The 23,019-nt window shown below is 38.8% G+C and overlaps 5 protein-coding genes and 2 pseudogenes across 9 annotated transcripts in view; 2 read left to right on the plus strand and 5 right to left on the minus strand.

The window, feature by feature from the left end:
* Positions 1–362: 362 nt before the first annotated feature.
* On the minus strand, positions 363–2,188 carry LOC104819979 (annotated as a pseudogene).
* A 98-nt stretch (positions 2,189–2,286) lies between these two features.
* On the minus strand, positions 2,287–4,488 carry LOC104819980 (protein YIPF6 homolog). Its single transcript, XM_010550319.2, has 3 exons — positions 3,779–4,488; positions 2,885–2,959; positions 2,287–2,777 (listed from the first exon to the last, which is right to left on the minus strand). Exons 1-3 carry the CDS (start codon positions 4,277–4,279, stop codon positions 2,517–2,519), a joined length of 837 nt encoding a protein of 278 aa, XP_010548621.1. The 5' UTR covers positions 4,280–4,488; the 3' UTR covers positions 2,287–2,516.
* Positions 4,489–4,763: 275 nt separating this feature from the next.
* LOC104819981 lies at positions 4,764–6,026 on the plus strand (annotated as a pseudogene).
* A 131-nt stretch (positions 6,027–6,157) lies between these two features.
* LOC104819982 (diacylglycerol kinase 7-like) lies at positions 6,158–9,844 on the minus strand. 3 transcript variants are annotated; one of them, XM_010550322.2, is made up of 12 exons: positions 9,267–9,841; positions 8,564–8,686; positions 8,321–8,464; positions 8,149–8,234; positions 7,901–7,988; positions 7,705–7,780; positions 7,527–7,609; positions 7,338–7,408; positions 7,166–7,243; positions 6,980–7,067; positions 6,755–6,871; positions 6,158–6,631 (listed from the first exon to the last, which is right to left on the minus strand). In XM_010550322.2, the coding sequence occupies exons 1-12, from the start codon at positions 9,633–9,635 to the stop codon at positions 6,473–6,475; spliced, it is 1,482 nt and encodes a 493-aa protein (XP_010548624.1). In that variant the 5' UTR covers positions 9,636–9,841; the 3' UTR covers positions 6,158–6,472. The 3 variants fall into 3 exon arrangements, with proteins under 3 accessions (XP_010548624.1, XP_010548623.1, XP_010548622.1); XM_010550321.2 differs by having other exon boundaries at positions 6,755–7,061; positions 9,267–9,844; XM_010550320.2 differs by having other exon boundaries at positions 6,755–7,067; positions 9,267–9,842.
* Positions 9,845–10,627: 783 nt separating this feature from the next.
* Positions 10,628–14,280, minus strand: LOC104819983 (cyclic nucleotide-gated ion channel 17). The gene is made up of 7 exons (XM_010550324.1): positions 14,025–14,280; positions 13,125–13,689; positions 12,742–12,954; positions 12,357–12,655; positions 12,163–12,274; positions 11,716–11,952; positions 10,628–11,633 (listed from the first exon to the last, which is right to left on the minus strand). The coding sequence occupies exons 1-7, from the start codon at positions 14,051–14,053 to the stop codon at positions 10,887–10,889; spliced, it is 2,202 nt and encodes a 733-aa protein (XP_010548626.1). The 5' UTR covers positions 14,054–14,280; the 3' UTR covers positions 10,628–10,886.
* A 3,635-nt stretch (positions 14,281–17,915) lies between these two features.
* On the minus strand, positions 17,916–19,569 carry LOC104819984 (RING-H2 finger protein ATL56). Of its 3 annotated transcripts, XR_772890.2 has the most exons (3): positions 18,937–19,569; positions 18,483–18,627; positions 17,926–18,295 (listed from the first exon to the last, which is right to left on the minus strand). XR_772890.2 is itself a non-coding variant. In XM_010550325.2 (2 exons), exons 1-2 carry the CDS (start codon positions 19,458–19,460, stop codon positions 18,564–18,566), a joined length of 588 nt encoding a protein of 195 aa, XP_010548627.1. In that variant the 5' UTR covers positions 19,461–19,569; the 3' UTR covers positions 17,916–18,563. The 3 variants fall into 3 exon arrangements, 2 of the variants coding, with proteins under 2 accessions (XP_010548627.1, XP_010548628.1); XM_010550325.2 differs by having other exon boundaries at positions 17,916–18,627; XM_010550326.1 differs by lacking the exons at positions 17,926–18,295; positions 18,483–18,627 and adding an exon at positions 18,634–18,744.
* A 2,537-nt stretch (positions 19,570–22,106) lies between these two features.
* The window catches only part of LOC104819985 (EG45-like domain containing protein 2), a 3,076-nt gene continuing 2,163 nt past the window's right edge, over positions 22,107–23,019 (plus strand). Inside the window, exon 1 of the mRNA XM_010550327.1 lies at positions 22,107–22,250. Within this exon, the coding sequence (XP_010548629.1) occupies positions 22,145–22,250 (106 nt within the window). The 5' untranslated portion in view covers positions 22,107–22,144. The remainder of the gene's footprint in view (positions 22,251–23,019) is intronic.

A 23,019-nucleotide genomic window follows, 5' to 3' on the forward strand; every position in this document is an offset into this window, starting at 1 on the left:
TAAATAATCTTCTAGATTCGATCCAAAACAAAAAGAAATCACCTCTCAATCACAAAATTTTGAAAAAAAAGTTAAATAAATAGGAAGGAATAAAATGTTTCTACCGAAATAAAATATCAACTAATGTAGAAACAGCGAATGATAAATAGAAAAAAAAAAGTCAATATTTGAAATCACTCTAATGTTCCATAAATAAAGTAAAAAAAACATTTAATTATAATTTAAAAGGATACATTAATGAATATTGTAGTTTTTTTTTTATAAATTTAAAAGGAGATATTATGATTTATTTGAATTTGTAGATGATTAGAATTTTTTTTTGGTAACAAAAAAAGTTTAAGAATGTATAGATAGTCCCAAGCTCCAAGCTCATAAATGTGAACCGTTGATCCATATTTTTAGTACATCAATCTTATAACTTTAGTTTATCTTTACATGATCTACATGTAATTTGTGAAAGGAATAGAATGAATCACATTTCATAAAAAAAACAAAGATGGTCATTCACCAATCACCATTGAGTTCTCAAGATGATCACAATACAAATGGCACTGCTGCGGGGAATTAGTATCGTTACTACTAATCTCCTCCATGGAGGTATCTCTGCTGCAGTTAAGCTTAGACCCGATTTCCGTTTCCTTCATCCCATGAGGGTTTTCTTCATGGAAACCCTTTACGGAGTTTCTCGAATCGATGCTTCCACTGTTGGAACTTTGAGAGGTGGTTCCTGATAGAAACATTGCCAAGTCATCCCTTTCACCCAACGAAGAGGCCGTTTTCCTTCCTCGTAGAAAGCCTCTCGTAATTCAGATTCTACACGGTAAATCTGATTTTCAATCGCAGCTACAAATTGTTTGTGCCTAGCTAGCCAAATGTAGTTTCATCCCGACAGTGTCCAAGCCTCAACCTGACCGCCCTCTCAAACACCTCCGACTTACTCAGATCTCGAAAGTTCACGATACCGGAGTTACAACTTGTGAAAAAAGTCCACACATATAAGCTAGAAGAACACATTCCAGGGTCAAATAGTAGCAATTATGCAATCCATTTCTTGCAACTAGATTAACCAGGCTCCATCCATCAACAACTGGTAAAATTCAAAGAACACTTGCTGAGTTCGAAACCAATAGGGATTCCGAGAAAGGAACCGAAATCTTACCTGCAATTTGGCTGTACCCAAAGCTGTCTGGAGCTCTCTACAGAACGTATCCATTTGGTCGGATGCTCGACCTTCTCTATTCTCTTTCACCCACAACCCATATACTGATTCCATTCTGCAAAATCCAACACAGAAACAGAAACAAGAGAAAGCTAACCATCAGAAATTCCATATTCTTCAACAATCGCATCAATACAAAGTACTATCAACCATTTCTCTCCAAAATCTCAACACCGCTTGAGCTAATTCGAGATGGGACATCTATAAACTGGTCAAATAAATAGAAGAAATTCTCAAAAAGATGAAGCTCAGATAATGAACTAAGAACCCTAATCGACAAGCTAATGATTCAGCCAAATCAAAAAGGCAAAATCGAAACATACATATCAGCGGAGTCTTGAACCTCCTCAGCTGCGGAGAAGAAAGCGTCCTTTTGCCATAGATCGAAGCTGTTGGCTACCATCATCTTCGCAGCCACCACCAAACACAGCACAAGAGAAGAATCAACTCAAAGTGCGAGTAATGTCAATGGAAAATCGATCCAAAATATCATCGGGCAAGATTTTCCGATTATCAAAACAGATTCGCGTTCTCTTCTCTGCTATTCCCTTTTTTCCGTAGAAAATGAAAAACCGATTCTTTCGTTTGATTTTAAATCCTTCATTCTCGAATTCTGTGTGTCATAATATTAATATAACGAACCCGGCATAACTCGGTTAAGCAATTATCAGGATTAATATCGACACGTGGCTTGTTTTTATTGGATGGCTGTGAATTTGTTATTGTTTAGGCAACACCTGATTTTGAATTAGGAACCAAGAGAACGACAAGAAGGTGGTGTGTGGCCGCCACCTCAATCTTGGGCCGCAGGATGGCTTTCGTCGGAATTTATCCGGTTTTCATCTCTTACCAAGGTCGGTATGCCTCCGCTTTAGCTTAACCGGTGGTTCAGTATCCTCGTTCCTCCGACACAAGCTTAGAAACTTGCTTCTTGGCTCCAAGATGGAAGAGCTTATAATCTCTTGATTATAGATGACGATAGATGCTCGAACGAATTCATCTATTGAAAATAGGAAAACTATAGTTGGAAACAAAAATAAAATCATCATCCTCGTAAATCTCACAAATTCGGTCAACCAGGTCTCCTAAAACCTGTCAGACATTGCAAAATCAATTTACATATGTCCCAAAAAAAACATACCATATGTTTCACACATAATATGACCATATATATATAGCATCGACCAGAGTTTGTGACAAAAGGGTCCAGAAAAAAAAACAAGAAGTTGATGAACAAAAGGAGAGAGCTCGCTTGTTGGTGGGAATAAAACTTTCTATCTAAATTACCTGCGATTTTTCAATCAATGGCGATGATAAGGAAGCCGACGGAGACGTACATGAGGAAGACGGGGTAAAGGGCGAGGGCTTTCCTTCTAGGGTTAACGGCCGAGCTCATGAAAGGGTAAGCGGCCCACGAGCTCCAAGCCAACGTTACACACACCACGATTATTTTCATTATCACGTTATCCTTCAGCATGCAGATCACTGCCCCGACGTCCAGAGGGAATAGACAGTAACCGAGTAGGCTCAGGCTCTGGAAGAATATTATGTGTCCACCCTGCCATGCCATTACATATTTTGCAAAGAAGAAGACGGGTTAGCCAATTACAATGTGCAACTTTCGTGCTCATAGACACGGGGGATTTGACACGGAAAAAGGCTTACCAGGAGAAGCACGTTTAGCGTCAGAATTACTGCACCAGCTGCTAGCAGAGCAAATGCAACGGCAAATACCTCGGACTGGAATTTACATAAATATATAGTGAGATCAAGACGAAATGCAAGAGATAGTGAAAGACTCACAACATTAGCACGTACGGAGCAATGTAATTGACGAGCTAAAATCTACGAAAGTTCACAAGCAAAAAGAAACCAACAAGCCAAGTATAATGGGTTATCCACGAAAGAACATTCGAACAAATTTCGACTCGATATCAAAAAACCACTCAAAAAGGCAGAAGGGCATTCATGTTATTTTGCATACTCAAAATTCATAGACAACTGGAAATCAGTAAACATGGTATCTGAACACATCAAACAATCTTCTATCTGCCTCTTTGATTTCGCAGTTTATTCTCCGGCATCTACTCAATCCCAATATCAACCATTTATCGACTGGAATCTATGAAGGATGGCCTGAACCATGCCACCCAATAAGCCTTAATAAGTTGTAACGATACCGATTCAAGCCCACAAGAACAGGACCCGCAATCCTAAAGTTCCTAATATCATCTCTCCCATGCGGCCATGCCGACCAAATTCTCAAATAAATCCGACATTGGAGAACAATCTTATGGCAGAGAAGTGAAACACTATCTACATTGCATTGCCAATCACAACGTCCTGTGTTCTCCAAGTTTCGAGGTTCATGTTGCATCTATGGCGCCAATCATAATGATAAGAACAATCAACAACAAACCAGAGTTCAAAGGACTGCACTAAAACTAAATACCCAACAAGCGTATATCCCCGAAAGCTAGAAATTGAATTCTGGAAACTTTATGAATCAATAGGAAATCTAATGTGTAAACAGAGTGAAATCGGAATCTGAGAGCTGACCTTCTTGACGGAAGCTGACCACGAAAGAGTCAGCCCCAAGAACACAATGAAGAAAAACGGCCCCCATAGATCCCAATCCCTAAGTGCCTTCCCAGGATCCTCCCTGTACGGATTCGGAAACACCACAAGCTTCAGATTACTCACGATCCGCGACAGATCTCGCTTCACAGTGTCCCAGACAGGCTCCGTCAACGTGTTAGGCGGAGGCCCGAACCCGCTAGCACCGATGGTCTTCGACCCTCCGGAGTCTCCAGACGGCGGAAGAGGCGGAGGCAATGGGGCCGACGGGACCTTCTGTGCGGCGGAGGAGGACGGCGGAGGGAGGTTGGATTGGATGAACGGAGAGGACGAAACCGGAATCGAAGGCCGTGTCGGGCTAGGCGGCCGCGCCGGGAGGACGGTGGCGGGACCCGATTGAACGCTGTCGTTGATGAGATTCTCGATCTCGTCGATGTCAGACTGAGACGACGGATGAAGAGGTATGGTATCGCTGTGCGACATTTTCCCTTGAATGTCCTCCTCTTCTTCTTCGCGGAGAAATGTAAGATTCGGATATGGAAGAAAATTTTCTCGGGAAAACAAACTAGGGCAAGAAATTTCCCGGTGGGATCGGGCGGAGGAATTCGACCAGATCTGGAGACGACGAGTGGAAAATCACTATCACGAGGGATGAGAGAAGAGAGAGAAAGCAGAGGAAACGTGCAAAACGGTGGTCTTACAGAAACGACGTCGTTGCGGTGGAGCATTATGAATACGGATACGAATACGAATACGTAGGCTCGTAATTTTTACTTTTCTTACTTGACGGTAAATATGGTCGGGGTAAAAAAAAAAACCCCTTAAACGACAAAAAACAATTGGAAACGGATTTCCCGCAGTGAGTGGTGGTCTGTCGGTTCAAGACACAGACAAATATAAAAAATTATTTTAAAAAAATAAACAAATGAAAAAAGCAGTTCAAGTTCTGAAACGCTAACGTCATGGAAGAAAGAAAGGAAAGATGAACTTCGAAAACGATGCCGTTTTGCGTCATCTTCTTCGTCTTCTTCCCCAACTGAATCCTCAGAGCCAACTGGAAACACCACAGTCTCACTCACTCCAACACTCCCTTCACGAGTATAAATACATCTTCACTTCCTCTCTTTCCATTCTCATCCATCATACCTTCAAATCGCAGATCATAAGAGAGAAAAAAGAAAAGAAATGGCGTCTAGGGCTCATGTTTCTTGCGCGGGAAGTTTCCTGTTCTGGATCCTCTCTCTGTTAGCTGCCCATTTCACGGCGGTTCGGGCGGGAAACTTCAACAGCGACGTCCAGATAACATGGGGAGAAGGGCGGGGAAAGATTCTCGAGAACGGGAATATTCTCGCTCTCTCCCTCGACAGATTCTCCGGTTCGGGGTTTCAGTCCAAACCCGAGTTTGTCTACTGCAAGGTCGAGGCCCAGATCAAGCTCGTGCCCGGAAACACGTTTATTCGACTTCGTTCGCGCAGTTGAAATCGCCTGGAACGACGTGGGACGAGATCGATTTCGAGTTCTTGGGAAACCTAACCGGCCATCCCTATACTCTTCACACGAACGTATACACACGTGGCAAAGGCGACAAAGAGCAACAGTTCCACCTCTGGTTCGACCCGACAGCCGATTTCCACACTTATTCCATCACATGGAACCCCCAAAGAATCATGTACGTATACATACGGATATACATATACATGTATATATGTACACATACATACCGTCTGTCTGAATCATCTATGTATTTTATGTCGCTTTTAAGCTTCACGGTGGACGGAATCCCGATCAGAGAGTTCAAGAACTACGAATCGATCGGAGTCCCGTTCCCGAAGAACCAACCGATGAGACTGTACGCGAGCCTTTGGGAAGCAGACGAGTGGGCCACGAGAGGGGGACTGGTCAAGACAGACTGGTCACACGCTCCGTTCACCGCTTATTACAGGAACTACGACTCGGTCGGGTGTGTCTGGTCCGACGGCATACCGACTTGCCCTGATAACAACCGGCCTGGTTCGAGCCAGTGGTTCGAGCAAGAAGTCGATCCCAGGGGGAGGAACAGGATGAAGTGGGTGCAGGGCAAGTATATGGTTTACAACTACTGCTCCGACGAGAAGCGATACCCTCACGGCGTTCCTCCAGAGTGCAACATCCCCTGAATTTCGATTCCATTTACTTAGATTTATATTCAAGATGAACTCCATAATCTAGGTATTTATGTTATTTGATTTCATCGTAATTTGCATATTTTGATGATATTATTACGCCGAATATGATAAAATAACCGATTGATATCTATTTTTACACAACCGAACTCGAACAGATTACTGAAAATACCCACCCCTAATCCAAACAATCCAATACTTCACAACCAAAATCTCACCGTTAAACACAGATTAAGGTTGTCTTATAAGGCTTATATACTTCACAACAGAGACAGATACGATGTCCGAAATTCGGTTACAAGATTGGAACTTTAGCACTCTCTTCAATTACTATACACAAATTCTCTTTTCACAAACTCAAGGATGTACAAAGAAGACAGTGAAGAATGATAACAAAGGCCGCAGCCTTTGAGCAGAGTTAAATGATGGCTGTTCCGGATTCCGCTCCAAATTATTATGTTACATCAGATCAATGATCAATCTTCTCGAAAGAATAGAGTCTCGAGGCTCGGGATCATTCGCCGCTTATCATCAGCGACTGGAAAGGAACCCTTTTGATTTCAACGAAAGTGGAGTAGTCTGTGTTCATAGGCTGCTTCCATGGCTCACCGTCCATCTGCAAGAACGCGTCTTTCCATTCACCTCCTCTTAGTTCGAATCTAACCGCTGCAGCCTGCAAAAGTCACCGATCGCTATACCATTACGGGAAAACGACTTTACGAAGGGATAGGGGTGGGGCACCGGTCAGGTATCCAAAGATTCCGAGATACTCGGAGCCGGGTATCTTCTAATGTACCTGAGCAATGTGCTTGGCTGAGATGAGTTCAGCCATGACAAATGAAGCATGCCATCCTTGCTTTAGACCGAAAATTTCCAACAGACCATCATCACAATGTGCCTCCACAAACCCTCTCTGTAAATCCAAACCTTTCCAGACAACATGAGGGAAATCGGACGAAATGGACAAAAAGGTTGTCCCTTTCAATGAAACAAAAGTCGAAACTGCATAACAAAAACATGCCTTCTCGAGATAGTCGGGTTTCAGATTACCCCAAGGATGCCTTCCACTTCCATAGTTGTAAAGATTCAAGGCAACAATCGATCTGACACTACCAAACAGAAAAGAAAAAAAAAATCTGTCAAAGCTTTATAAGATTGATGTGTATTTGATCAATGATGTATATATCCAAAGCTTTTTCCTTTTTACCCTTTGGGAACAGGGATCTCTTCCCATTCAGAGCAGTTCACCTTTTGAATGTGGATCTTCAATATGTTTCTAAGTCCCCTGCAAATTCATCTAACACTAGCAGGATAAGAGCCCGGAAGAATTTCGCAATTAGTAGAAAACCCAGAGAGAAATTTTCCAGTGACATGCTGACCTTAAACCAGGGTCGCTCACACAAGGCGTGCAAAACCAGCCTTGACCGCAACTGTAACCCGAATAAATAATCTGCAGAGAAAAAAAAACAAGTAGGTATAGTTAGATAATCTCATTCTTGCTTGCAATAATATGAACCCGAAAGAACTACCTAGCTTAACGGAGATGGAGGAAGGATAATATCATATACCTTGTTTGAAATGGGACCCTGAGCAAGGTAGGGTTTCTCGTTGCGAAGATGATGGAAGCCAAAAGCAACTTGAGCATCCATTCCTAGATTCAAACCGGAAAACGTTTAAACCATGTGGAAGAGAGAGGAAACTGTGGTTCGGATATGAAAGTGTGAATGTTTTGTTCATCGAAAAAACCTATGCTGAAGTAGTTGTAGAACACTCCTTCATAGGACTTTGCCTTGGGAGGCACATCCCCTCCATTGTCCAACCCCTGAAGAAGCCACAAGACGAGAGTTCGATCTTATAGTCAGGACATGGCAATGTAGGAAAATACAAATGGTGAAGAATTTAACATGAATAAGGCGGTATTGATGTTTAGTCAATGTAAAACCTGATCAAGAACATTTTCATCTGTAGGTCTCAGAGAATAAGGAGAATCCACAACTTCACCCGACGGCATTGACACTACAGCCTTCCAGCTGCAGTGTTCGTAAAAAATCATAAATTCAGCAGATGCAAAACATGGGTTTTTCCTTATCTGCAGTGTAAGTCTTGTAAATTCAACGTATCACGAAACAGAAATCACAAGACAATCTAATGGTCAAAAGGGATTTTGTAGTTTTTGCTCATACGACTTGCCTGTCAAGGTGAGCAACCGGACCCATACTTGCCCGATGGAGTGTTCTTTTAACAGCAGATCTCCAGGCAAAAGGGAAGGAACCACCCTGCAGAGAATATAAACTTTCAAAAATCACAATTCAGAGGGGAAATCAATGTAACAGAAACATAAAGAGAAGTAAAAGACGCATACCCAGCCAAAACTCCTCGAGAGGTCATTTCCAGTACCGAGAGGAATAATACCAATGGGAGGAGGAGGAGAAAGTGTATTTCCTTCTTTGTGAAGCTCTCCAATACATCCAAGAACCCAACCTACAGTACCATCACCACCTGCAACCTATCATCTTCAACTGCTTGCTTACGAGTCCCATTCCATTTTACGAATTTGCGATTAACAACAAAACTTTCACTACAGAAACAAAGTGTTTTCACTCACCATAACTCGAATCCTTACTCTGCATTCTTTGGCACAGTCGTCTCCTTTGACAGCCAATGTATCCAGGCATGACAATCCATAGTGTACAAACTCATGAGGCTTCACTTCTGTGAGGTCAAAGACCTGTGTTACAATACAATCCACCAATCCTCAGTCCAACTCAAATACTTCACAAAACCCAGATCATTTCACCCTTTACAGACTATCATCAATAGCAAAAAGGAAAAGTTTTTTCAACAATGGAAGTTAAGTTACTCATCATTTGATTGGAAATTCTGCAAACGAGTAGTGGAGAACCAAGATTTCCTCCACCTGGGCTGGGTTCCAACAAAAGGTTTCACCTTTCTTAGGTAAAGCACTAAATCGGACACGATCCCTGCTAACCCTATGGCAAAAATATAAAAAGGGAAGATTCGAACGAGACAGAACACTAGGAATGTCCTGGGATATCCACATACATCATGTCGTTTCCATTTCCAAATCTTAACACACCTACTAAATAGATTTCAGAAAGTAATGAATTTCTGATATTCATGGTCTCTTAAGATTCAAAAACGAAACCCAAAACTTAGATCTTGATGTCATCTAACAATGAAAATTCATCCTGAATCTTTGGAAAAAGAGAGAAAAAAAAGACGAACTTCTAGACTGTGTTTAGGCACAAAATGCAGTGTTAATTCCATTTCCAAACACGAACACTAACCTGTTCTTCGGTCATCAACTGCTGAAGCCTCTCCTTAAGAACAGGGCCGTGTCGGCCACCACTTTTAGGGTTGATGAAGACGACCATCGGAGCCTCTGGCGCCATATCGCCGGAGGCGCCGCCGGGGAGGAGCAAGTGGTCGGGAATCGCGGCGGCGTCTCTCCGGCGGATGCACTCTCGCATTGCGAGGCGGAGATACTCCGGCATCGCCAGCCTCCGCCGCAGTTCCTCCCTGTCGACGCCGACCCACGTCAGGCTCTTCAGTCCACAGCCTCTCATCGCCGCCTCCGCATCATTCGCCGTAGACGGCCGCGCCCCCGGCACGAATTTCGCCGTCGACGCCTCGCCTATTGACCTCGGCGAGTCCATCTCTCTCACTCGAAGCCAAAAAAAAAGTCTCCTCTTTTGCGTCCTCTGATCGAAGATAGAGCAGAATATTCGAAACCCAGCAATCAAATTCGTCTAAAAAACTGCGCAAATATGTAAATTTGGTCGGATTGAGGACTGGTCTTGTCCTCTTCTGACCTTAAGAATTCTGTATACTTGTCGATTGACAGTTTGTTTCTCAGACTATTATTCGTATTCCGTAGACAAAGCGAAAGGGTGTACAATTGTATAGGTGTACGTATTCATTTTCTTTTGTTGAAAAAAGGGATTAAATGCCCATCTGGGCACACGGAAATTACGGAATTACCTGATTGGTGGATATTAGTATTACGAGTCTTGAAACTCAGATTAATTTCAAAAATTTTAAACAAAATATAAATGATGCATTAACTAAAGATATATACATTAACAATGTGAGGATGAGGAAATCAACAAATGAAAAATGACTAATTTTTTGAAACCCAAGGGGCAAAGTGGGGTTGTGATATAGAAGTTTTTATGTATATATATAATACATAATAATAATAAGATATTAGAGGAACACTTTTCCACATGAGTGGGGTTTCATTCACTGTCTGTTTATTATTTTTTTTTCCATGGAATCATATAATGAGGAACCCACTTACTCTGCCGACATCACATGTACTTTTGTTCTCATATACGTTTGGAATACATATCCACCAAACCGTATTTTTTTTCTTCCAAATATATTTTTTTTTTGTTATCATCTAAAGATTCTACTCTCTTCAATTGCTATTTTTGTGTGTGTATATATATATATATTGAGATTCTGAGTGATTGGACAGACTCTAACTCAGACAGAGGTTTCGGTTTGGTTCGGTAAAACCAGTATAGTTGCATTGAAGAAGGCTGCTTTGGCTTTTAAGACACATTGGAAAAGAAGACCGGTCCCATCAAACATTTTCATTTATATACAATGAACTTGTTCTTTCATATTTTTATTATAATCTGAATATGAAAAATGAAATATTTGCTTCAAAAGGCAAACAAAATCCATTTGTGGGAGAAAAAAAAAATCTGTTCTTTTAAATATTGTAGTATCAGTACACTTGACTCCATCTGTGATTGCATTGCTAATAATGTACAATGGCAGGCATTGTTCTTCACCAAGAACTCGGAAGAATATCCATCTGCACTGTCCAGTCTCTTACTTTTTCGAGTATCGGGTCCTGATCCAGATCGTCTGAATGTAAAAAGTCTGAAGCTTTCCGTTCAAACCAGTAAATCGTCGGCCTCAGCCGAGAAGTCGGGCTCTTCCGGCTTCTTTAACCGAGGCATCTCAACTTCCTTTACCCTCTGAGCAGCTCCTCGTCTCGTGTTAGCTGCAAACCGTGAAGCCAAGACCATGACCCCGAGGTTCATTTTCGGGCTCAGCCCCACCGACCCTTCTGCTTCTTCTTGCTGTTCTTCGTTCCCATGTCCAGACCCATCGGTGTCTTTCTCGTCCGTAGGGTACGATGATTCCGTTGCAGCTAGATTGCTTTCCATCATCCTCCTCTTGTACCTGCGCCATGCAGCTTGTATGAAACAAGCAGCCCAAGTTCTCCAATGGTGGGAGTAGAATCGGAATGTATGCTGAAGCTTCTTGCTGTGGAGTCTCCTGAACTGGTTCGCAACAAATTTCAAATCTTCGGCTCGTAGGGCAAATGCTTCAACTTCCACGAGAGCTCTCACTGTTCTTGTCGAGGAAGGCAAGTTAAGGGTCGATTTTGGAAGCAAGGCCCATGAAAGAAGCTCCTCCCCACAGAAATCTCCAGGTCGGAGTATGATGGAGTTGAAGAAACCAGTCCGGCCTCCGTTGGTAGTTGAACTATCGAGTCTGCCTCTGATGATGAAGAGCATTTCCGTTACCGGGTCACCTTCACGTACAAGATAGGTTCCTTCTGTACACAAAGACGAAACAAGACGCTCACATATGGCATCAAGAAGCTGGTCATCCATCTGGGAGAAAAATGGCACCTGCAAAGATAAAATATCGAGTTAGAACCCCAAAAAAAGAAAACTTTCGAAGGATAAAGCATTAGTATGGAAGAAATCATACACGTCGGACAAGATCCAGGCATAGATGGCGTTGAATATCACGACGAAGGTCAGTTGGTAAGCTGAGAAGAATAGCTTCTTCGTCAACTCCTCTGGTTGCCAACCACTTGTATTGCACAAAACGTCTCACACGGTGTTTCAGATCTTCTGGAAGTTGGCGATGTCTCATCCATTCCTCTGTGTCTCTTTTCTTGAGTCTCCATTCCTCGAGGCGGACAGTTAAAGATTGCAGGTATGTCTACAACAAATCAATGGCAACCATGGAACATGAGAACCAAGAAGACAAAAAGAACTAACAAGCAGACAGATCTCATGAGTGGAAGGAAGCAATCTAAGAGTGGAAAAGGGAAACAAGTCTGTGCTCGATAACAAGACATCATTGAATACATTCAGACATCCATGATTGTTCTTAAAACACGGTGTTGCTAATGCAGGACCAAGTACTTACCTGCATGTTCCCAATCAGATGGGCAAATAGAACAAGACCCAAGATAGCAATGAGCACTGCAAACATGGTCTCCCCGATGAATGTTGTCGTGGTCAAATTCTGGCCATACGAACTGTTAAAACAAAAAAATTTCACTCATTACCGAGGGGGCATAATTGATATCAAGTATTGAGCTAAAAGTAGCGGGCTCGTACCTAAGTTGTTGAAGCCCCCACCACAAGCAGTAGAAATATCTCTCAAAAAACTTTGAAGACACCACATTCTTTGTGATTGCATTCTCAAATATGCCATACTTGAAGTCACCCTTTTGTGCATCGCATGATTTGAACACGTTAGTGACCTTTGCCCATGTCATCTGGCTACTATCGTAAATGGAATCACAGTCCAAGTAATATAGAAGACAACCAAGGGAACCTTCCTCTTTTCTGCATCGCGATTTCCAGCACGAAGTATATCTATCTACCGACAATATATACCATGCCGCTCCAAGCACCTGTCACGAGCTTAAAAATCACAACTTTTACGAAAACGAAGTATCAAAAGCAATAACTCTGGGGAAGAAGGAATGCAAATACATACATGGCTTGCCAGCATGTACAACAAGAGATTGTATGCAGCTCCAGCCCAAGCAGTTTTTGTAACCACACCAGTTGCTTTGATGATTTGAGAACTTAGAGGAATGATGAGGTAAAATCTGGGAATGTATTGTAGCAAGACAATTAAAGCAAGGGCGTTGTTGTTGTGATCAAACCGATAACTTCTCGCCACCGGCATGGCAAACCAGATAACTATCTGCACCAAAGAATTTCAAAATTTCCACGTTATAAGATCGTTAGAAATGCATCAAACCCCATCAAACAAGATAACTATCTGCGCCAATAAAGTTCAAAATTTGCACGTTATAAGATGATAAGAAATGCATCAAACCCATCAAGCAAAATATAGATCAAGAGTGATTGTACCTGTGGAAGCGGTAAGGTTGCGATCAGATCGATGATAAAGTCGGATCTGAGATACCTTCGAGCAATCATCTTCGGGTCCATCACAAGTTCACCTCTCCCAAACACTCGAGTAGTAGAATTCGGTGCCACATAACCTGTCCTAAACTTGATAACAATGTGCAACAAGTAAAAGATATCGGCAATTGTCCTGAAGAAAGTAACAACAATTCTCAAACTCGTGTCCGTCTTTGCACATGGATACTTTGAGTCCCCTCCCACTGCAGGAACGAAAAAGTAAAGGGGGTCGATGAAGAGGGCAACCATACACGATACGATGAAAACCCAGTTCCATTGCAAGACAATGTCGCTTCCGGGGTCAAGGATTCTCTTATACCATGGGACTTCAGCCACTTGAAAGCTCTTAGATTTGCCAACTTTGGATGAATCAGTGTATCTGATACTATTTCCAGACAAGACATTATCAGGTTTCAGCATTGAAGACAATGAAAGTTTGTGTGATGACTTGCTCATAGGATCATTCACTCCCCACAAAGCCTCTTTTCTTCGTTTTCCATCCGAATAAAACCTGCAAAGTCACAATAAGATTTTGATTTCTTTGAAGAAAAATACGGAATCGCACTGATTGGGAAGAACCCTAAAAGTGCATTAGCACATCTTCAAACTGATTATGTGAATTGCTGGGTCGAAAATTAGCTTCATGAGCAACAAGAATCCAAGCTTGAGCTCTGGATATACAGAACCCACTTTCTATAACAGAGAAATCTAAAGCAAAACTCTACTACATTTTCTCGGCAACCAAACAGGGAGCTTGAAAATTTCGCCACTTTCAGAACAAATACAATCCGGATCATGAAAGAAAAGGAGAAAATAAAAAGAAGAAGAGCTGCGATAATAACTCACCGGACAAGCTTGTCTTTCTTCAACTCCATTACAAGAAGAAGAAGAAGAAGAAGAAGAAGAAGAAGAAGAAACCCTTTTTGATCGAATCGAACCAAGAAGAGAAGCTTCAGAGGAACCCTTCGATTTGGCCTCTGACACTCTCTCCCCTTCACTCTCTTTCTCTCTCTAAATCTGAAAAAGGTTGTGACTGCGGTTCCTGGGAGGATCGAATTGGGGAATATCACTGAGTCACGACCGAGTCAGAACTCTCGTTCCTTTTTTCTTTTCTTTTCTTTTGTACGTTTAAAAAAGAATCGGAGGATATTTGTTTTCCGGAATCCCCTCGAAGTCCACAGCAAGTCAACACATTTGACCAAAATGACAATCAAATTTAAACCCAATTAATATTTCATTTCCCGTTGAAATTTTACGGCCAAACAAAATTTTGGATGTATAAATATTTACAGTTATAGACTATAGTACTAATAATCAAATGCAAACCATAGATTGAATTTTCATCTGTCTATTTCCAATACATAATATGGATTTCACATTATAATTAATATTATATATATACACACACACTTTGTGAGTATTTCTTTTTTTTTATGGGTTTGGCACTGCTTTGTCAAAACAAGTAAGATGAACTCTAACAAAATATGTAACAATTTGTTAATAAAATGGATCGAGGAGGTATACCAATGTAAATTATGTGTGTATGAGTGTATGTATGTATGTATGTATTTATGTATGTATGTATGTATGTATGTATGTATGTATGTATGTATGTATGTATGTATGTATGTATGTATGTATGTATGTATGTATGTATGTATGTATGTATGTATGTATGTATGTATGTATGTATGTATGTATGTATGTATGTATGTATGTATGTATGTATGTATGTATGTATGTATGTATGTATGTATGTATGTATGTATGTATGTATGTATGTATGTAATTATGTGTGTATGTATGTATGTATGTATGTATGTATGTATGTATGTATGTATGTATGTATGTATGTATGTATGTATGTATGTATGTATGTATGTATGTATGTATGCATGCGATTAGATCCATTTAACTAAAATGACATGATAAATGGAGCTTTTCAGAATTTCTTATCCTCAAGCGGCCTATCTCATCAAAGGAAACTCATGTAAGATACATGAGCTTCCAACTGGTTAGTTAAACCTACTCCTGTTACCTTCTTTTTTTTTTTTTTTTTTAATCTTCCCATTTTAATTTGCACGCGAAAACCTTTATTTCATATAAAAAACGATTTTTTTAAAAAAAAAGAAAAAAAAATATTGAATAGAATATGTAGACATCTATTTGCAAATGTATAAGAATTTGGCATGTGAGAACATGCGTGACGATCTGCAAAAGCATTAAAGCCCCCAAACCCATAGCCCTAAATAGTTATTTTGGACTTTCGATTGGATTAGATTACTTTTAGATTCAATTTTTCTTTTTTATAATGTTGGGAACCTACTATTGTAACCCTTACACGTGGAATTGAACCGACTATCACCTACGTTTAACGATTTCAGAGAAATCTGACCACTAAATACGTCTAATGCTTGACCACCAAGAGGTGGGTATAGGACAGCTGATGGAGTAAACATCACATCAACGCGTACAAGACTGTAACACACATGTGAGAGGTAAATCAGTCGTAACTGACAGACGACAGGTAAGCGCGCAAATAGTCGAACCTCCAACCTCTGTGGACCATATTTCTCTTCAATTATTCATTTTAAGAGAAATATTTTATAATCGTTTCTATATAGTATCAGTCATTTGATTATTTTTTTTGGGTAAATATAAAGTTTCAGTCTTTGGTCCGGGGATCCGCGTGATACATCCGCCGCAGGAAATTCTCTCTTCTCCCCTATACGATTCGAATAATATTGACAGTACAAGTAGAAAATCCACTGCACTTGTCTTTTTATATATTATATATAAATTCATCAAAATTTTCGACCCAATTATATATTTTAAAAAAATTGAGAAAACCCAAATAAATGATCTTTCCCACCGTTGCTCTCGTGGAACTATTTTATTTGTTAGTCACTTATAAATTGCACGAATTGTTTACAGGCTTTTTAATAGGTGGGGCTATTTTGGTAGGGTTGATGGTTTATCGAACCAAAAAATATGATATTTTTTCTAATTTAATTTGTTTAAATTTTTTAGACGATATTAGTTTTTTAAAAAATTGAATTTCTCAAATTGAACCAAATTTTTAAAAAAAAAATCCGAAAAACCAATTTTTTTTTTATGAAAATCTAATTTTTTTTAATAAAAACTAAAGTCAAAACAAATCGAATATGATATAATAATCTATTGGTACCTATCTTTATAAAACCCAAAGAATAAACCCAACTATTCTCGATCTGACCTGATATGGAAACGTAATGCCCCTAATTATAGTTATTATTATAATTATTATTATAATTACTAGATTATCTTAACCCCTGAGTTTTGGCTCAAAAACATTGAATATTCGCCCTGAAATTGCGGGTCCCCTTAAACATGCTTACGTCGTAATTACGTTTTTTCTAACAAAATGAAAAAAAAAATACGTACACGCCGAGAGGATTGGGCACGTAGACAGTGTGGACATAAAGACAAAATGTGTAATATTATTTTATTTTTGTCACTAACATGTATCCTTACCATATTTTACCAAACACACACGCACACACACACATATATATATATATATATAGCAACTATATAATCTATATAGAAAGAGCGAAATCTGATTCCGAATCCAAATTTTAGATATTTCACGAATATCTTTTTTAGATATCACAACTACCTAAAAGGCAAAAGAGTTAGATACCCCAAAAATTTGAAGGTTGGGGTTTTAGAATTGGGAATCCGACTCTAAACCCATAAAAAAAAAATCATATCCGAATTCTACTTATAATTTTTCAAATAGTCGGATGTGTAAGGATAGTTCTAACAACAATGTACAATATTGAAAATGTGTTCCAAAAAATAAAAAAAAATTAGTAATGAATAGAAATGTCAAAGGAATCCGAACTCCGAAATTCGAAATATGGTCTAAACAAGTCTGGAAAAAAAGGGTTCGGACCTCAAAATATAGATCCGTTAAGGTTATTGACTTTCGGATCTCAGACCAAATGTGGTTCGTACCGGGTCGATCGGGTTTCGAGTCGGGTATGAGACCTGAACTCTTTTTTTTTACCCTAAAATTTTGTCAGCATCCACCCTCCACCATTTACTTGTGTACATGGTTGTTTCCATTCAAGATAAATTTGGTTGTTTTATAAAACAAAATTATTCAATTAATTTTTATTATGTTATTTAGATAAATAAATCCTCTAAATACTACGAAATTATATTTTTTTTCCTCCGTGATCTTAAGATTATATTAATTAACTCGTTTGTTTTGGAGAGTTCATTTTTTTATTAATAGTTAAAGGATGCATGTTGAATAAAAACAGAATACATATTAAAAAAAAATTCAATAATAAATTTCATAAAACTTGCTCCTAAATTGGATTTTGGTGATGATTTGAAAAATAATTAAATTGATTATGTGAGAAATAAAAAATAAAATAAATTTATGAAATATATACATGAATTCTTTTTAATACCAATGGCACATTAATTTTTTTTTAATCATATTCAACTTATCAGTATAATATCGTTTTATTATTTTAATTACCAATTGAATTTTGTTTAATTATTTGTATGGGAATTTGGTTAACGGAATTTCAAACATGTAAACGCATACCATTATATTATTATTTTTTTATGGTTATACTGCAATTATAAAAGATTTTTTATTAAATAAAGAAACAATTTGAACTTTGAGGCGAACCCATCCAGAACCCTATGAGGTCAGACTCCGGACCCTGAAATATATATATGCAAGTTTTATCGGGCCTGCCCAGCCCGATCCAAAACATTCTAGGCCCGAGTCGAGTCCGATTCAGATCCAACCCGACCCGCCCATTTTACACCGAGGAGGAAGAGAGGGAATAGTAAAAGGACATGAGATTCCTCTTGTTCACAAGAGAGTTTTGAGGGATTGGTTTACAAACTCCACGAGGAGATTCAACAACACACACCAAAACAACTGAGGTTTTGCAAAAGGAAAACTAGATAGTGTGTTGAAGATCATCACTTGCATGCTAACCATATCAACCATACCATCATCATCATCATCATCATCATCCCCATCAGCTTGAATATGGAGTAGAACTTCTACTGTAGAAGTCTTCATTAGAGGGAACAGAAACTACAAGCTGAAGAAGAGAGATTCACCACCTTTTTGTCCAACATGATCACCATCTCAAACCACCATTCAATTCAGAACTGCCCATATCCGTCGCAGTATGTGTGTGTGTGTATACATACGTCTATATATATATATATCTCACTGATGAGAGAATCGAAGAACTCGTGACACAAACAAATGAAAGGATTACTCACCTCATGTTAGAGAGAGTTCAAGAAAATTTCATAAACAACAATGAAGAATGCAGACTATGACTTCTGTCTCACGGGACGAACTCAAGCTGCGTCATCTTCATCATCATCATCATCGTCATGTCTGAAGTAAATCTTACTCATGATTCTGTGATTCAATACGACACAACACAAACAGAGAGATTCATCTGGTCATCCAAGCTACAAAATATGTTACAATCCCCCCAAAGTAAACCAGCTGAAAGAAACCTTCTATTGCCCCAAACTGTGAAGCAACAACCTTTGAATTCGTCAGACAAGCGGTAACATTGGGAATCAGAAGGAAAATTTTACATTTCTAAGACGAATATTATTGAAGAAAGATCACATTTTTGCTACCAGAGACGTTAATTTATCTTCCAATTATGATTGAAAATACAAAAAAGAAAGAAACAGAAACAAAACAAAAAACACTTACAAATCTAGCAAACTACTCCTTCTCTGACCAAAACATGCCCAAAAGTCTCCTCCTTGCTCGTCTTCCTCGTCCAATCTAACCCTAGCCCTGCAAACCGGACATGCTGCGACTTTGACCAACCATGAATCCACACACCTCCGGTGGAAAACATGGCCGCATCCGACAAGCCTCCGACACCATTGCCCTTGTCTGAACTCGTCGAGACAGACGACGCAATCGCTCCCGTACCGTGTGGGCTCGGAGAATTTGAATTGGGGAAGCTTCTTCACGCGTCTCGAGGAAAACCCGTTTGCGGATTCGCGGCGGCGATGGAGGATGCGGCGGCGGCGACGGTGGTGACGGTGGAGGGATGAGAGGAGGAGAGGGAGGAGGATGACGGAGGCAATACCGAGGAGGACGAAGAAGAGAGAGGTTATAAAGATCATGATAACACCGATGAGGAATAGAGAGAGAATCTTCGTCTTGGCCTTCGGCGGCGGCGGCTCGCCGGAGATCTGGCCATCGGGGCTCGGCGGCGGTGGCATCAGGAGATATCGGCAAAAAGTCTCGTCTCTTTTTTTTTTTTTTGTAGCCTTTTTTGTTCTCTCACGGAATTAACGCTGAAATCTGTTGAAAGCTAAAGAAGGAACGATTTTTTTTTTAAATATCTTTTTCGAGGAAATAAAATCAGAGAGAAATGAATATATATTCCTTGAAAGGCTATCTTCCCATTCGAAATTTTCAATATTATCTTAGAAAAAAAGTGGAAATATTATTATTATTATTATTATTATTATTATTATTATTATTATTATCTCAATGAATAAAATCTAAAGGCGTAAACGAATAAATTTTGTCGTTTGGTAATGGCAAGTAAATCCAATATCTCTTTTTTATTTATTATAAATTGAATATCTTTAGTGACGAGCATATTGGGGAATATTCCAACTACTGTAGCATATGTCGGAATTGCTTTTTCAGAAATTAAAGGAGAATTTGTGAAAACAATTGAACATGAACCACCACAGTTAGAGCAAATCAAACTCGTAAACAAAATCTATTTTACAATTAAAATAAATTAATTTCAAATAATTATAGACATAGAAAATATATTTCAATATTGGTTTTAATAAAAGTAAACAACAGATGCATAGGTTGGGACGTTGTTTTGTAATAAAAAGGAGAAACGAATGGCGCACACCTCATTTGATTTGTCAATAATAAATTCATTTCTGATTTTCGTTTACAATTATTTTATTATATCTATTTTCATTACATTATTCACAAATACAATCATTTTATTTTTGCCGTTACGTGGAAAAGGATAATGACAACCCGACAAGCAGAGCTTGAGTTTCCTCGGTAAGAGCAATCCTCATCTCACCAAACACTCTTTTTCTGTTGGAGGATTTACTTGCATGAGTTTTATATATATGGTTTTGAGGTATATCCTGAAATCATGATATTCTAACTAATATAAACACAAACCATTGTTCGTAATTTTAAACCTTATAAAAAAATTATAATTGTATTGCCCATAAGTTACCCTACTTTTATATTTAAAGATTTAATTTTATATATTTTTCGAGACATATGGAGTGTGGTTTTTTTTTTATGTTGTGGAAATATGACATATTCTTTCGAATGTGTTTTTTTTCTAAATGCCTAAAATTATGGGTGGATGTTTCGGTATTCGCTTCGGATTGGTTCGTGAATTGTTCAATTTGATTCTTTTAACTTTATAAATATATGTACCAACTAATTATTATTTTATATTTGATTCGTTTCAATTTGATTTTGGTTCGGTTCAGTTTCGATTTTTGTTAAAAAAAATCTATTTCGATTTTTTTAGTTTTTTTAAAAATTTGATTCGGTTTTCTAAAAAATTATCTTTGTAAATTTTAGATGATTTTCGTGAGCGATACTTTATTTTTCTGTTCGATACCGTTAATGATTCCAAAAAAGCCGTAACGAAACATCCACCCTTACTTAAAATAGAGTGGAGCTCGTGCAAAATGACAACATCAAATTTCATTGGGTTTAATGAAAGCACCAAATCAAAGTGGTACAAACCGGTTCACAGTCTCCGGTTCACTTAGTGAATTGGGTTTGGTTAATTTGTATTGGGCCTGGCCCATTACCTAACTGGATTACCTATGTTTTCCACATCTTTATCTTGTGCATTTATTTGGATTGGGCCTGGCTCGATTTTATAATCGGAAAAATTAGGATTATTTATGGGATTAACCCACCACTTCTCTCTAGAATATATTTTTTTTAGTATTTAAATTTCAAATAACCTGTTCAATTAAAATTTTCGAAATCCCAATTGGTGTTTCACCCCTACAATTCAAACCATAGTAATTTTTTAAAAATTATACTATATACCATAAAACTACATAACTTTTATTAAGACTTTTACGTTAATTTATTAAATCATCCTGTCAGATAGTCACATCGCACATACTCACATAGGGTTCGAATATCTCAAAATATAAGTGGGTATTGTTATTTAAGTTTGAATGGTTTGTTTCATAAAAAAAAAGGTTTGAATGGTTTGTTTATTTCCATTTTCACACTATTATTTCATGAAAAAGAAACGCGTTTTTCAATCATGAATTGACATGGGTAGAGACATATATATATATATATATATTAATATGTATATATATATATGTGTGTATTTAGACATTATTGCGATTTTTCCTGGAAATTTTGGTGGTAGTGGTCAGTCCAAAATCAATGCCATCTGTGGAATAATTGAATTTAAATCCACTAGGTCCAATTTGGAGTAGACCAAGACGACTTTGACTCCTTGACCAAAACCATTTATTTATTTATTTATTATTTATTATTTATTATTATCATCATGACATTAACGAGAAAATTAGGAAAAAGCGTCCTAATCCCAATAAAAAAAATGGGAAAATATTTGTTGGGGAGTTTAGAAATGACTATTTGCATTTAAAATGAAATTGAAAATTAGTAACAGCAGAATCCATTGTTAGAGGAAATTTAGATAAATGTAAAACTGTGAAGAAAAGTCTTTCAGTCCAGTTCCCACCACTATGGATAAGAGGACACATCTAGAAAGATTGGAAATTTGGTACGCACAATCATCATTAATAATATTATTATTATTTATATTTATTTCTTCTATAAAAAGCCCTTTTGTCTTCGGTGTATTGCCATCAAACTCAGACAAAAGCCAAGGAAGAGAGAGAGAGAGATGAAAGGGGAGGTTGTTCTAATGGCGACAGTTTTGGCTTTCTGCTTAGCTCCCATTGCCGAAGCCGTTTTCGGCAGAGCTGTCTACTACAACCCTCCCTACACTCGTACGTTTCCATACATACATGCATACATGCACACACGCATACATACATACATACATATATAACGCGACAGTGATCTTTAACGCAACCCAAAATATGTCTATGCAAAGCACAAATAAAAAAAAACTGTAACTTAATGTTGCATGTATTATTGTAACTTAGTTTGGTAGGACCGTCGCCACATATGTTCAACTTTGATATATAACCGAATTCAAACCGAAACCGACATTATTCTTTCCTAATATTTGGAGCCTAGATTTCATATAATTCGAGTCATCCATTCCATTTACAAAGTTTTCAATTTGATTATCATTTTCCGACATAATCCGAAACACTCACCTAGCTCAAATTCGAGCTTGGGGTTTCGTTGGGGATGTTCTGTAGTGTTGATTGCTCTGTTTATTTGTTAATTTCGATCAAAATCGGAGCTTCAATCGAAGATTGAAGTTTCGGACCTTTGAGAGAGAGTTGAGAGAGAGTGAGAGAGTGAAGTGAGAGATCGAATACAGGGGAAATGGGTGGACTTAGGCCGCAAATCCTCGCGTCCTAGAGGAAGCAGAAGGTGTCACGGCAAGTAGGAGGTGTCACGCACCGGAGGGAGGCCGAAATTGCGGCCGTGACTCAGCAAAAAGAAGAGGCGGCGCGTGCAGTCTGGGCCAGCTCCGTCAGACCCGACGGTTTGACTATGCAGACCGGACGGTTTGCATGGTCCAGACCCGACGGTCTGCACTGCTCAGACCCGACAGTCTACTTCCCAGACCGGACGGTCTGG

This window comes from Tarenaya hassleriana, unplaced genomic scaffold, assembly GCF_000463585.1.
Source record: "Tarenaya hassleriana unplaced genomic scaffold, ASM46358v1 Cleome3, whole genome shotgun sequence".
Classification (NCBI taxonomy): domain Eukaryota; kingdom Viridiplantae; phylum Streptophyta; class Magnoliopsida; order Brassicales; family Cleomaceae; genus Tarenaya; species Tarenaya hassleriana.

Bases quoted from the DNA above. Each gene is read 5' to 3' on its own strand.
- LOC104819980 (XM_010550319.2), bottom strand. From the start codon at position 4,279: ATGTCGCACAGCGATACCATACCTCTTCATCCGTCGTCTCAGTCTGAC. The intron at 2,960-3,778 runs GTCAGCTCTCAG...TGTAAATTCCAG, and splicing joins GGTCAGCTTCCGTCAAGAAG to TCCGAGGTATTTGCCGTTGC. The intron at 2,778-2,884 runs GTAAGCCTTTTT...ATGGCATGGCAG, and splicing joins CGCTAAACGTGCTTCTCCTG to GGTGGACACATAATATTCTT.
- LOC104819982 (XM_010550320.2), bottom strand. From the start codon at position 9,635: ATGGACTCGCCGAGGTCAATAGGCGAGGCGTCGACGGCGAAATTCGTG. The intron at 8,235-8,320 runs GTATGCGTCTTT...TATTCTCTGCAG, and splicing joins TCTCGAGGAGTTTTGGCTGG to GGTGGTTCCTTCCCTTTTGC. The intron at 7,989-8,148 runs GCAAGTCGTATG...CGAACACTGCAG, and splicing joins CCGGTTGCTCACCTTGACAG to CTGGAAGGCTGTAGTGTCAA.
- LOC104819983 (XM_010550324.1), bottom strand. From the start codon at position 14,053: ATGGAGTTGAAGAAAGACAAGCTTGTCCG. The intron at 12,955-13,124 runs GTACAATCACTC...TCTTTGGTGCAG, and splicing joins CAACCTTACCGCTTCCACAG to ATAGTTATCTGGTTTGCCAT. The intron at 11,953-12,162 runs GTAAGTACTTGG...GATTTGTTGTAG, and splicing joins ATCTGATTGGGAACATGCAG to ACATACCTGCAATCTTTAAC.
- LOC104819984 (XM_010550325.2), bottom strand. From the start codon at position 19,460: ATGCCACCGCCGCCGAGCCCCGATGGCCAGATCTCCGGCGAGCCGCCG. The intron at 18,628-18,936 runs GTAAGTGTTTTT...ATTGAATCACAG, and splicing joins AGGAGTAGTTTGCTAGATTT to AATCATGAGTAAGATTTACT.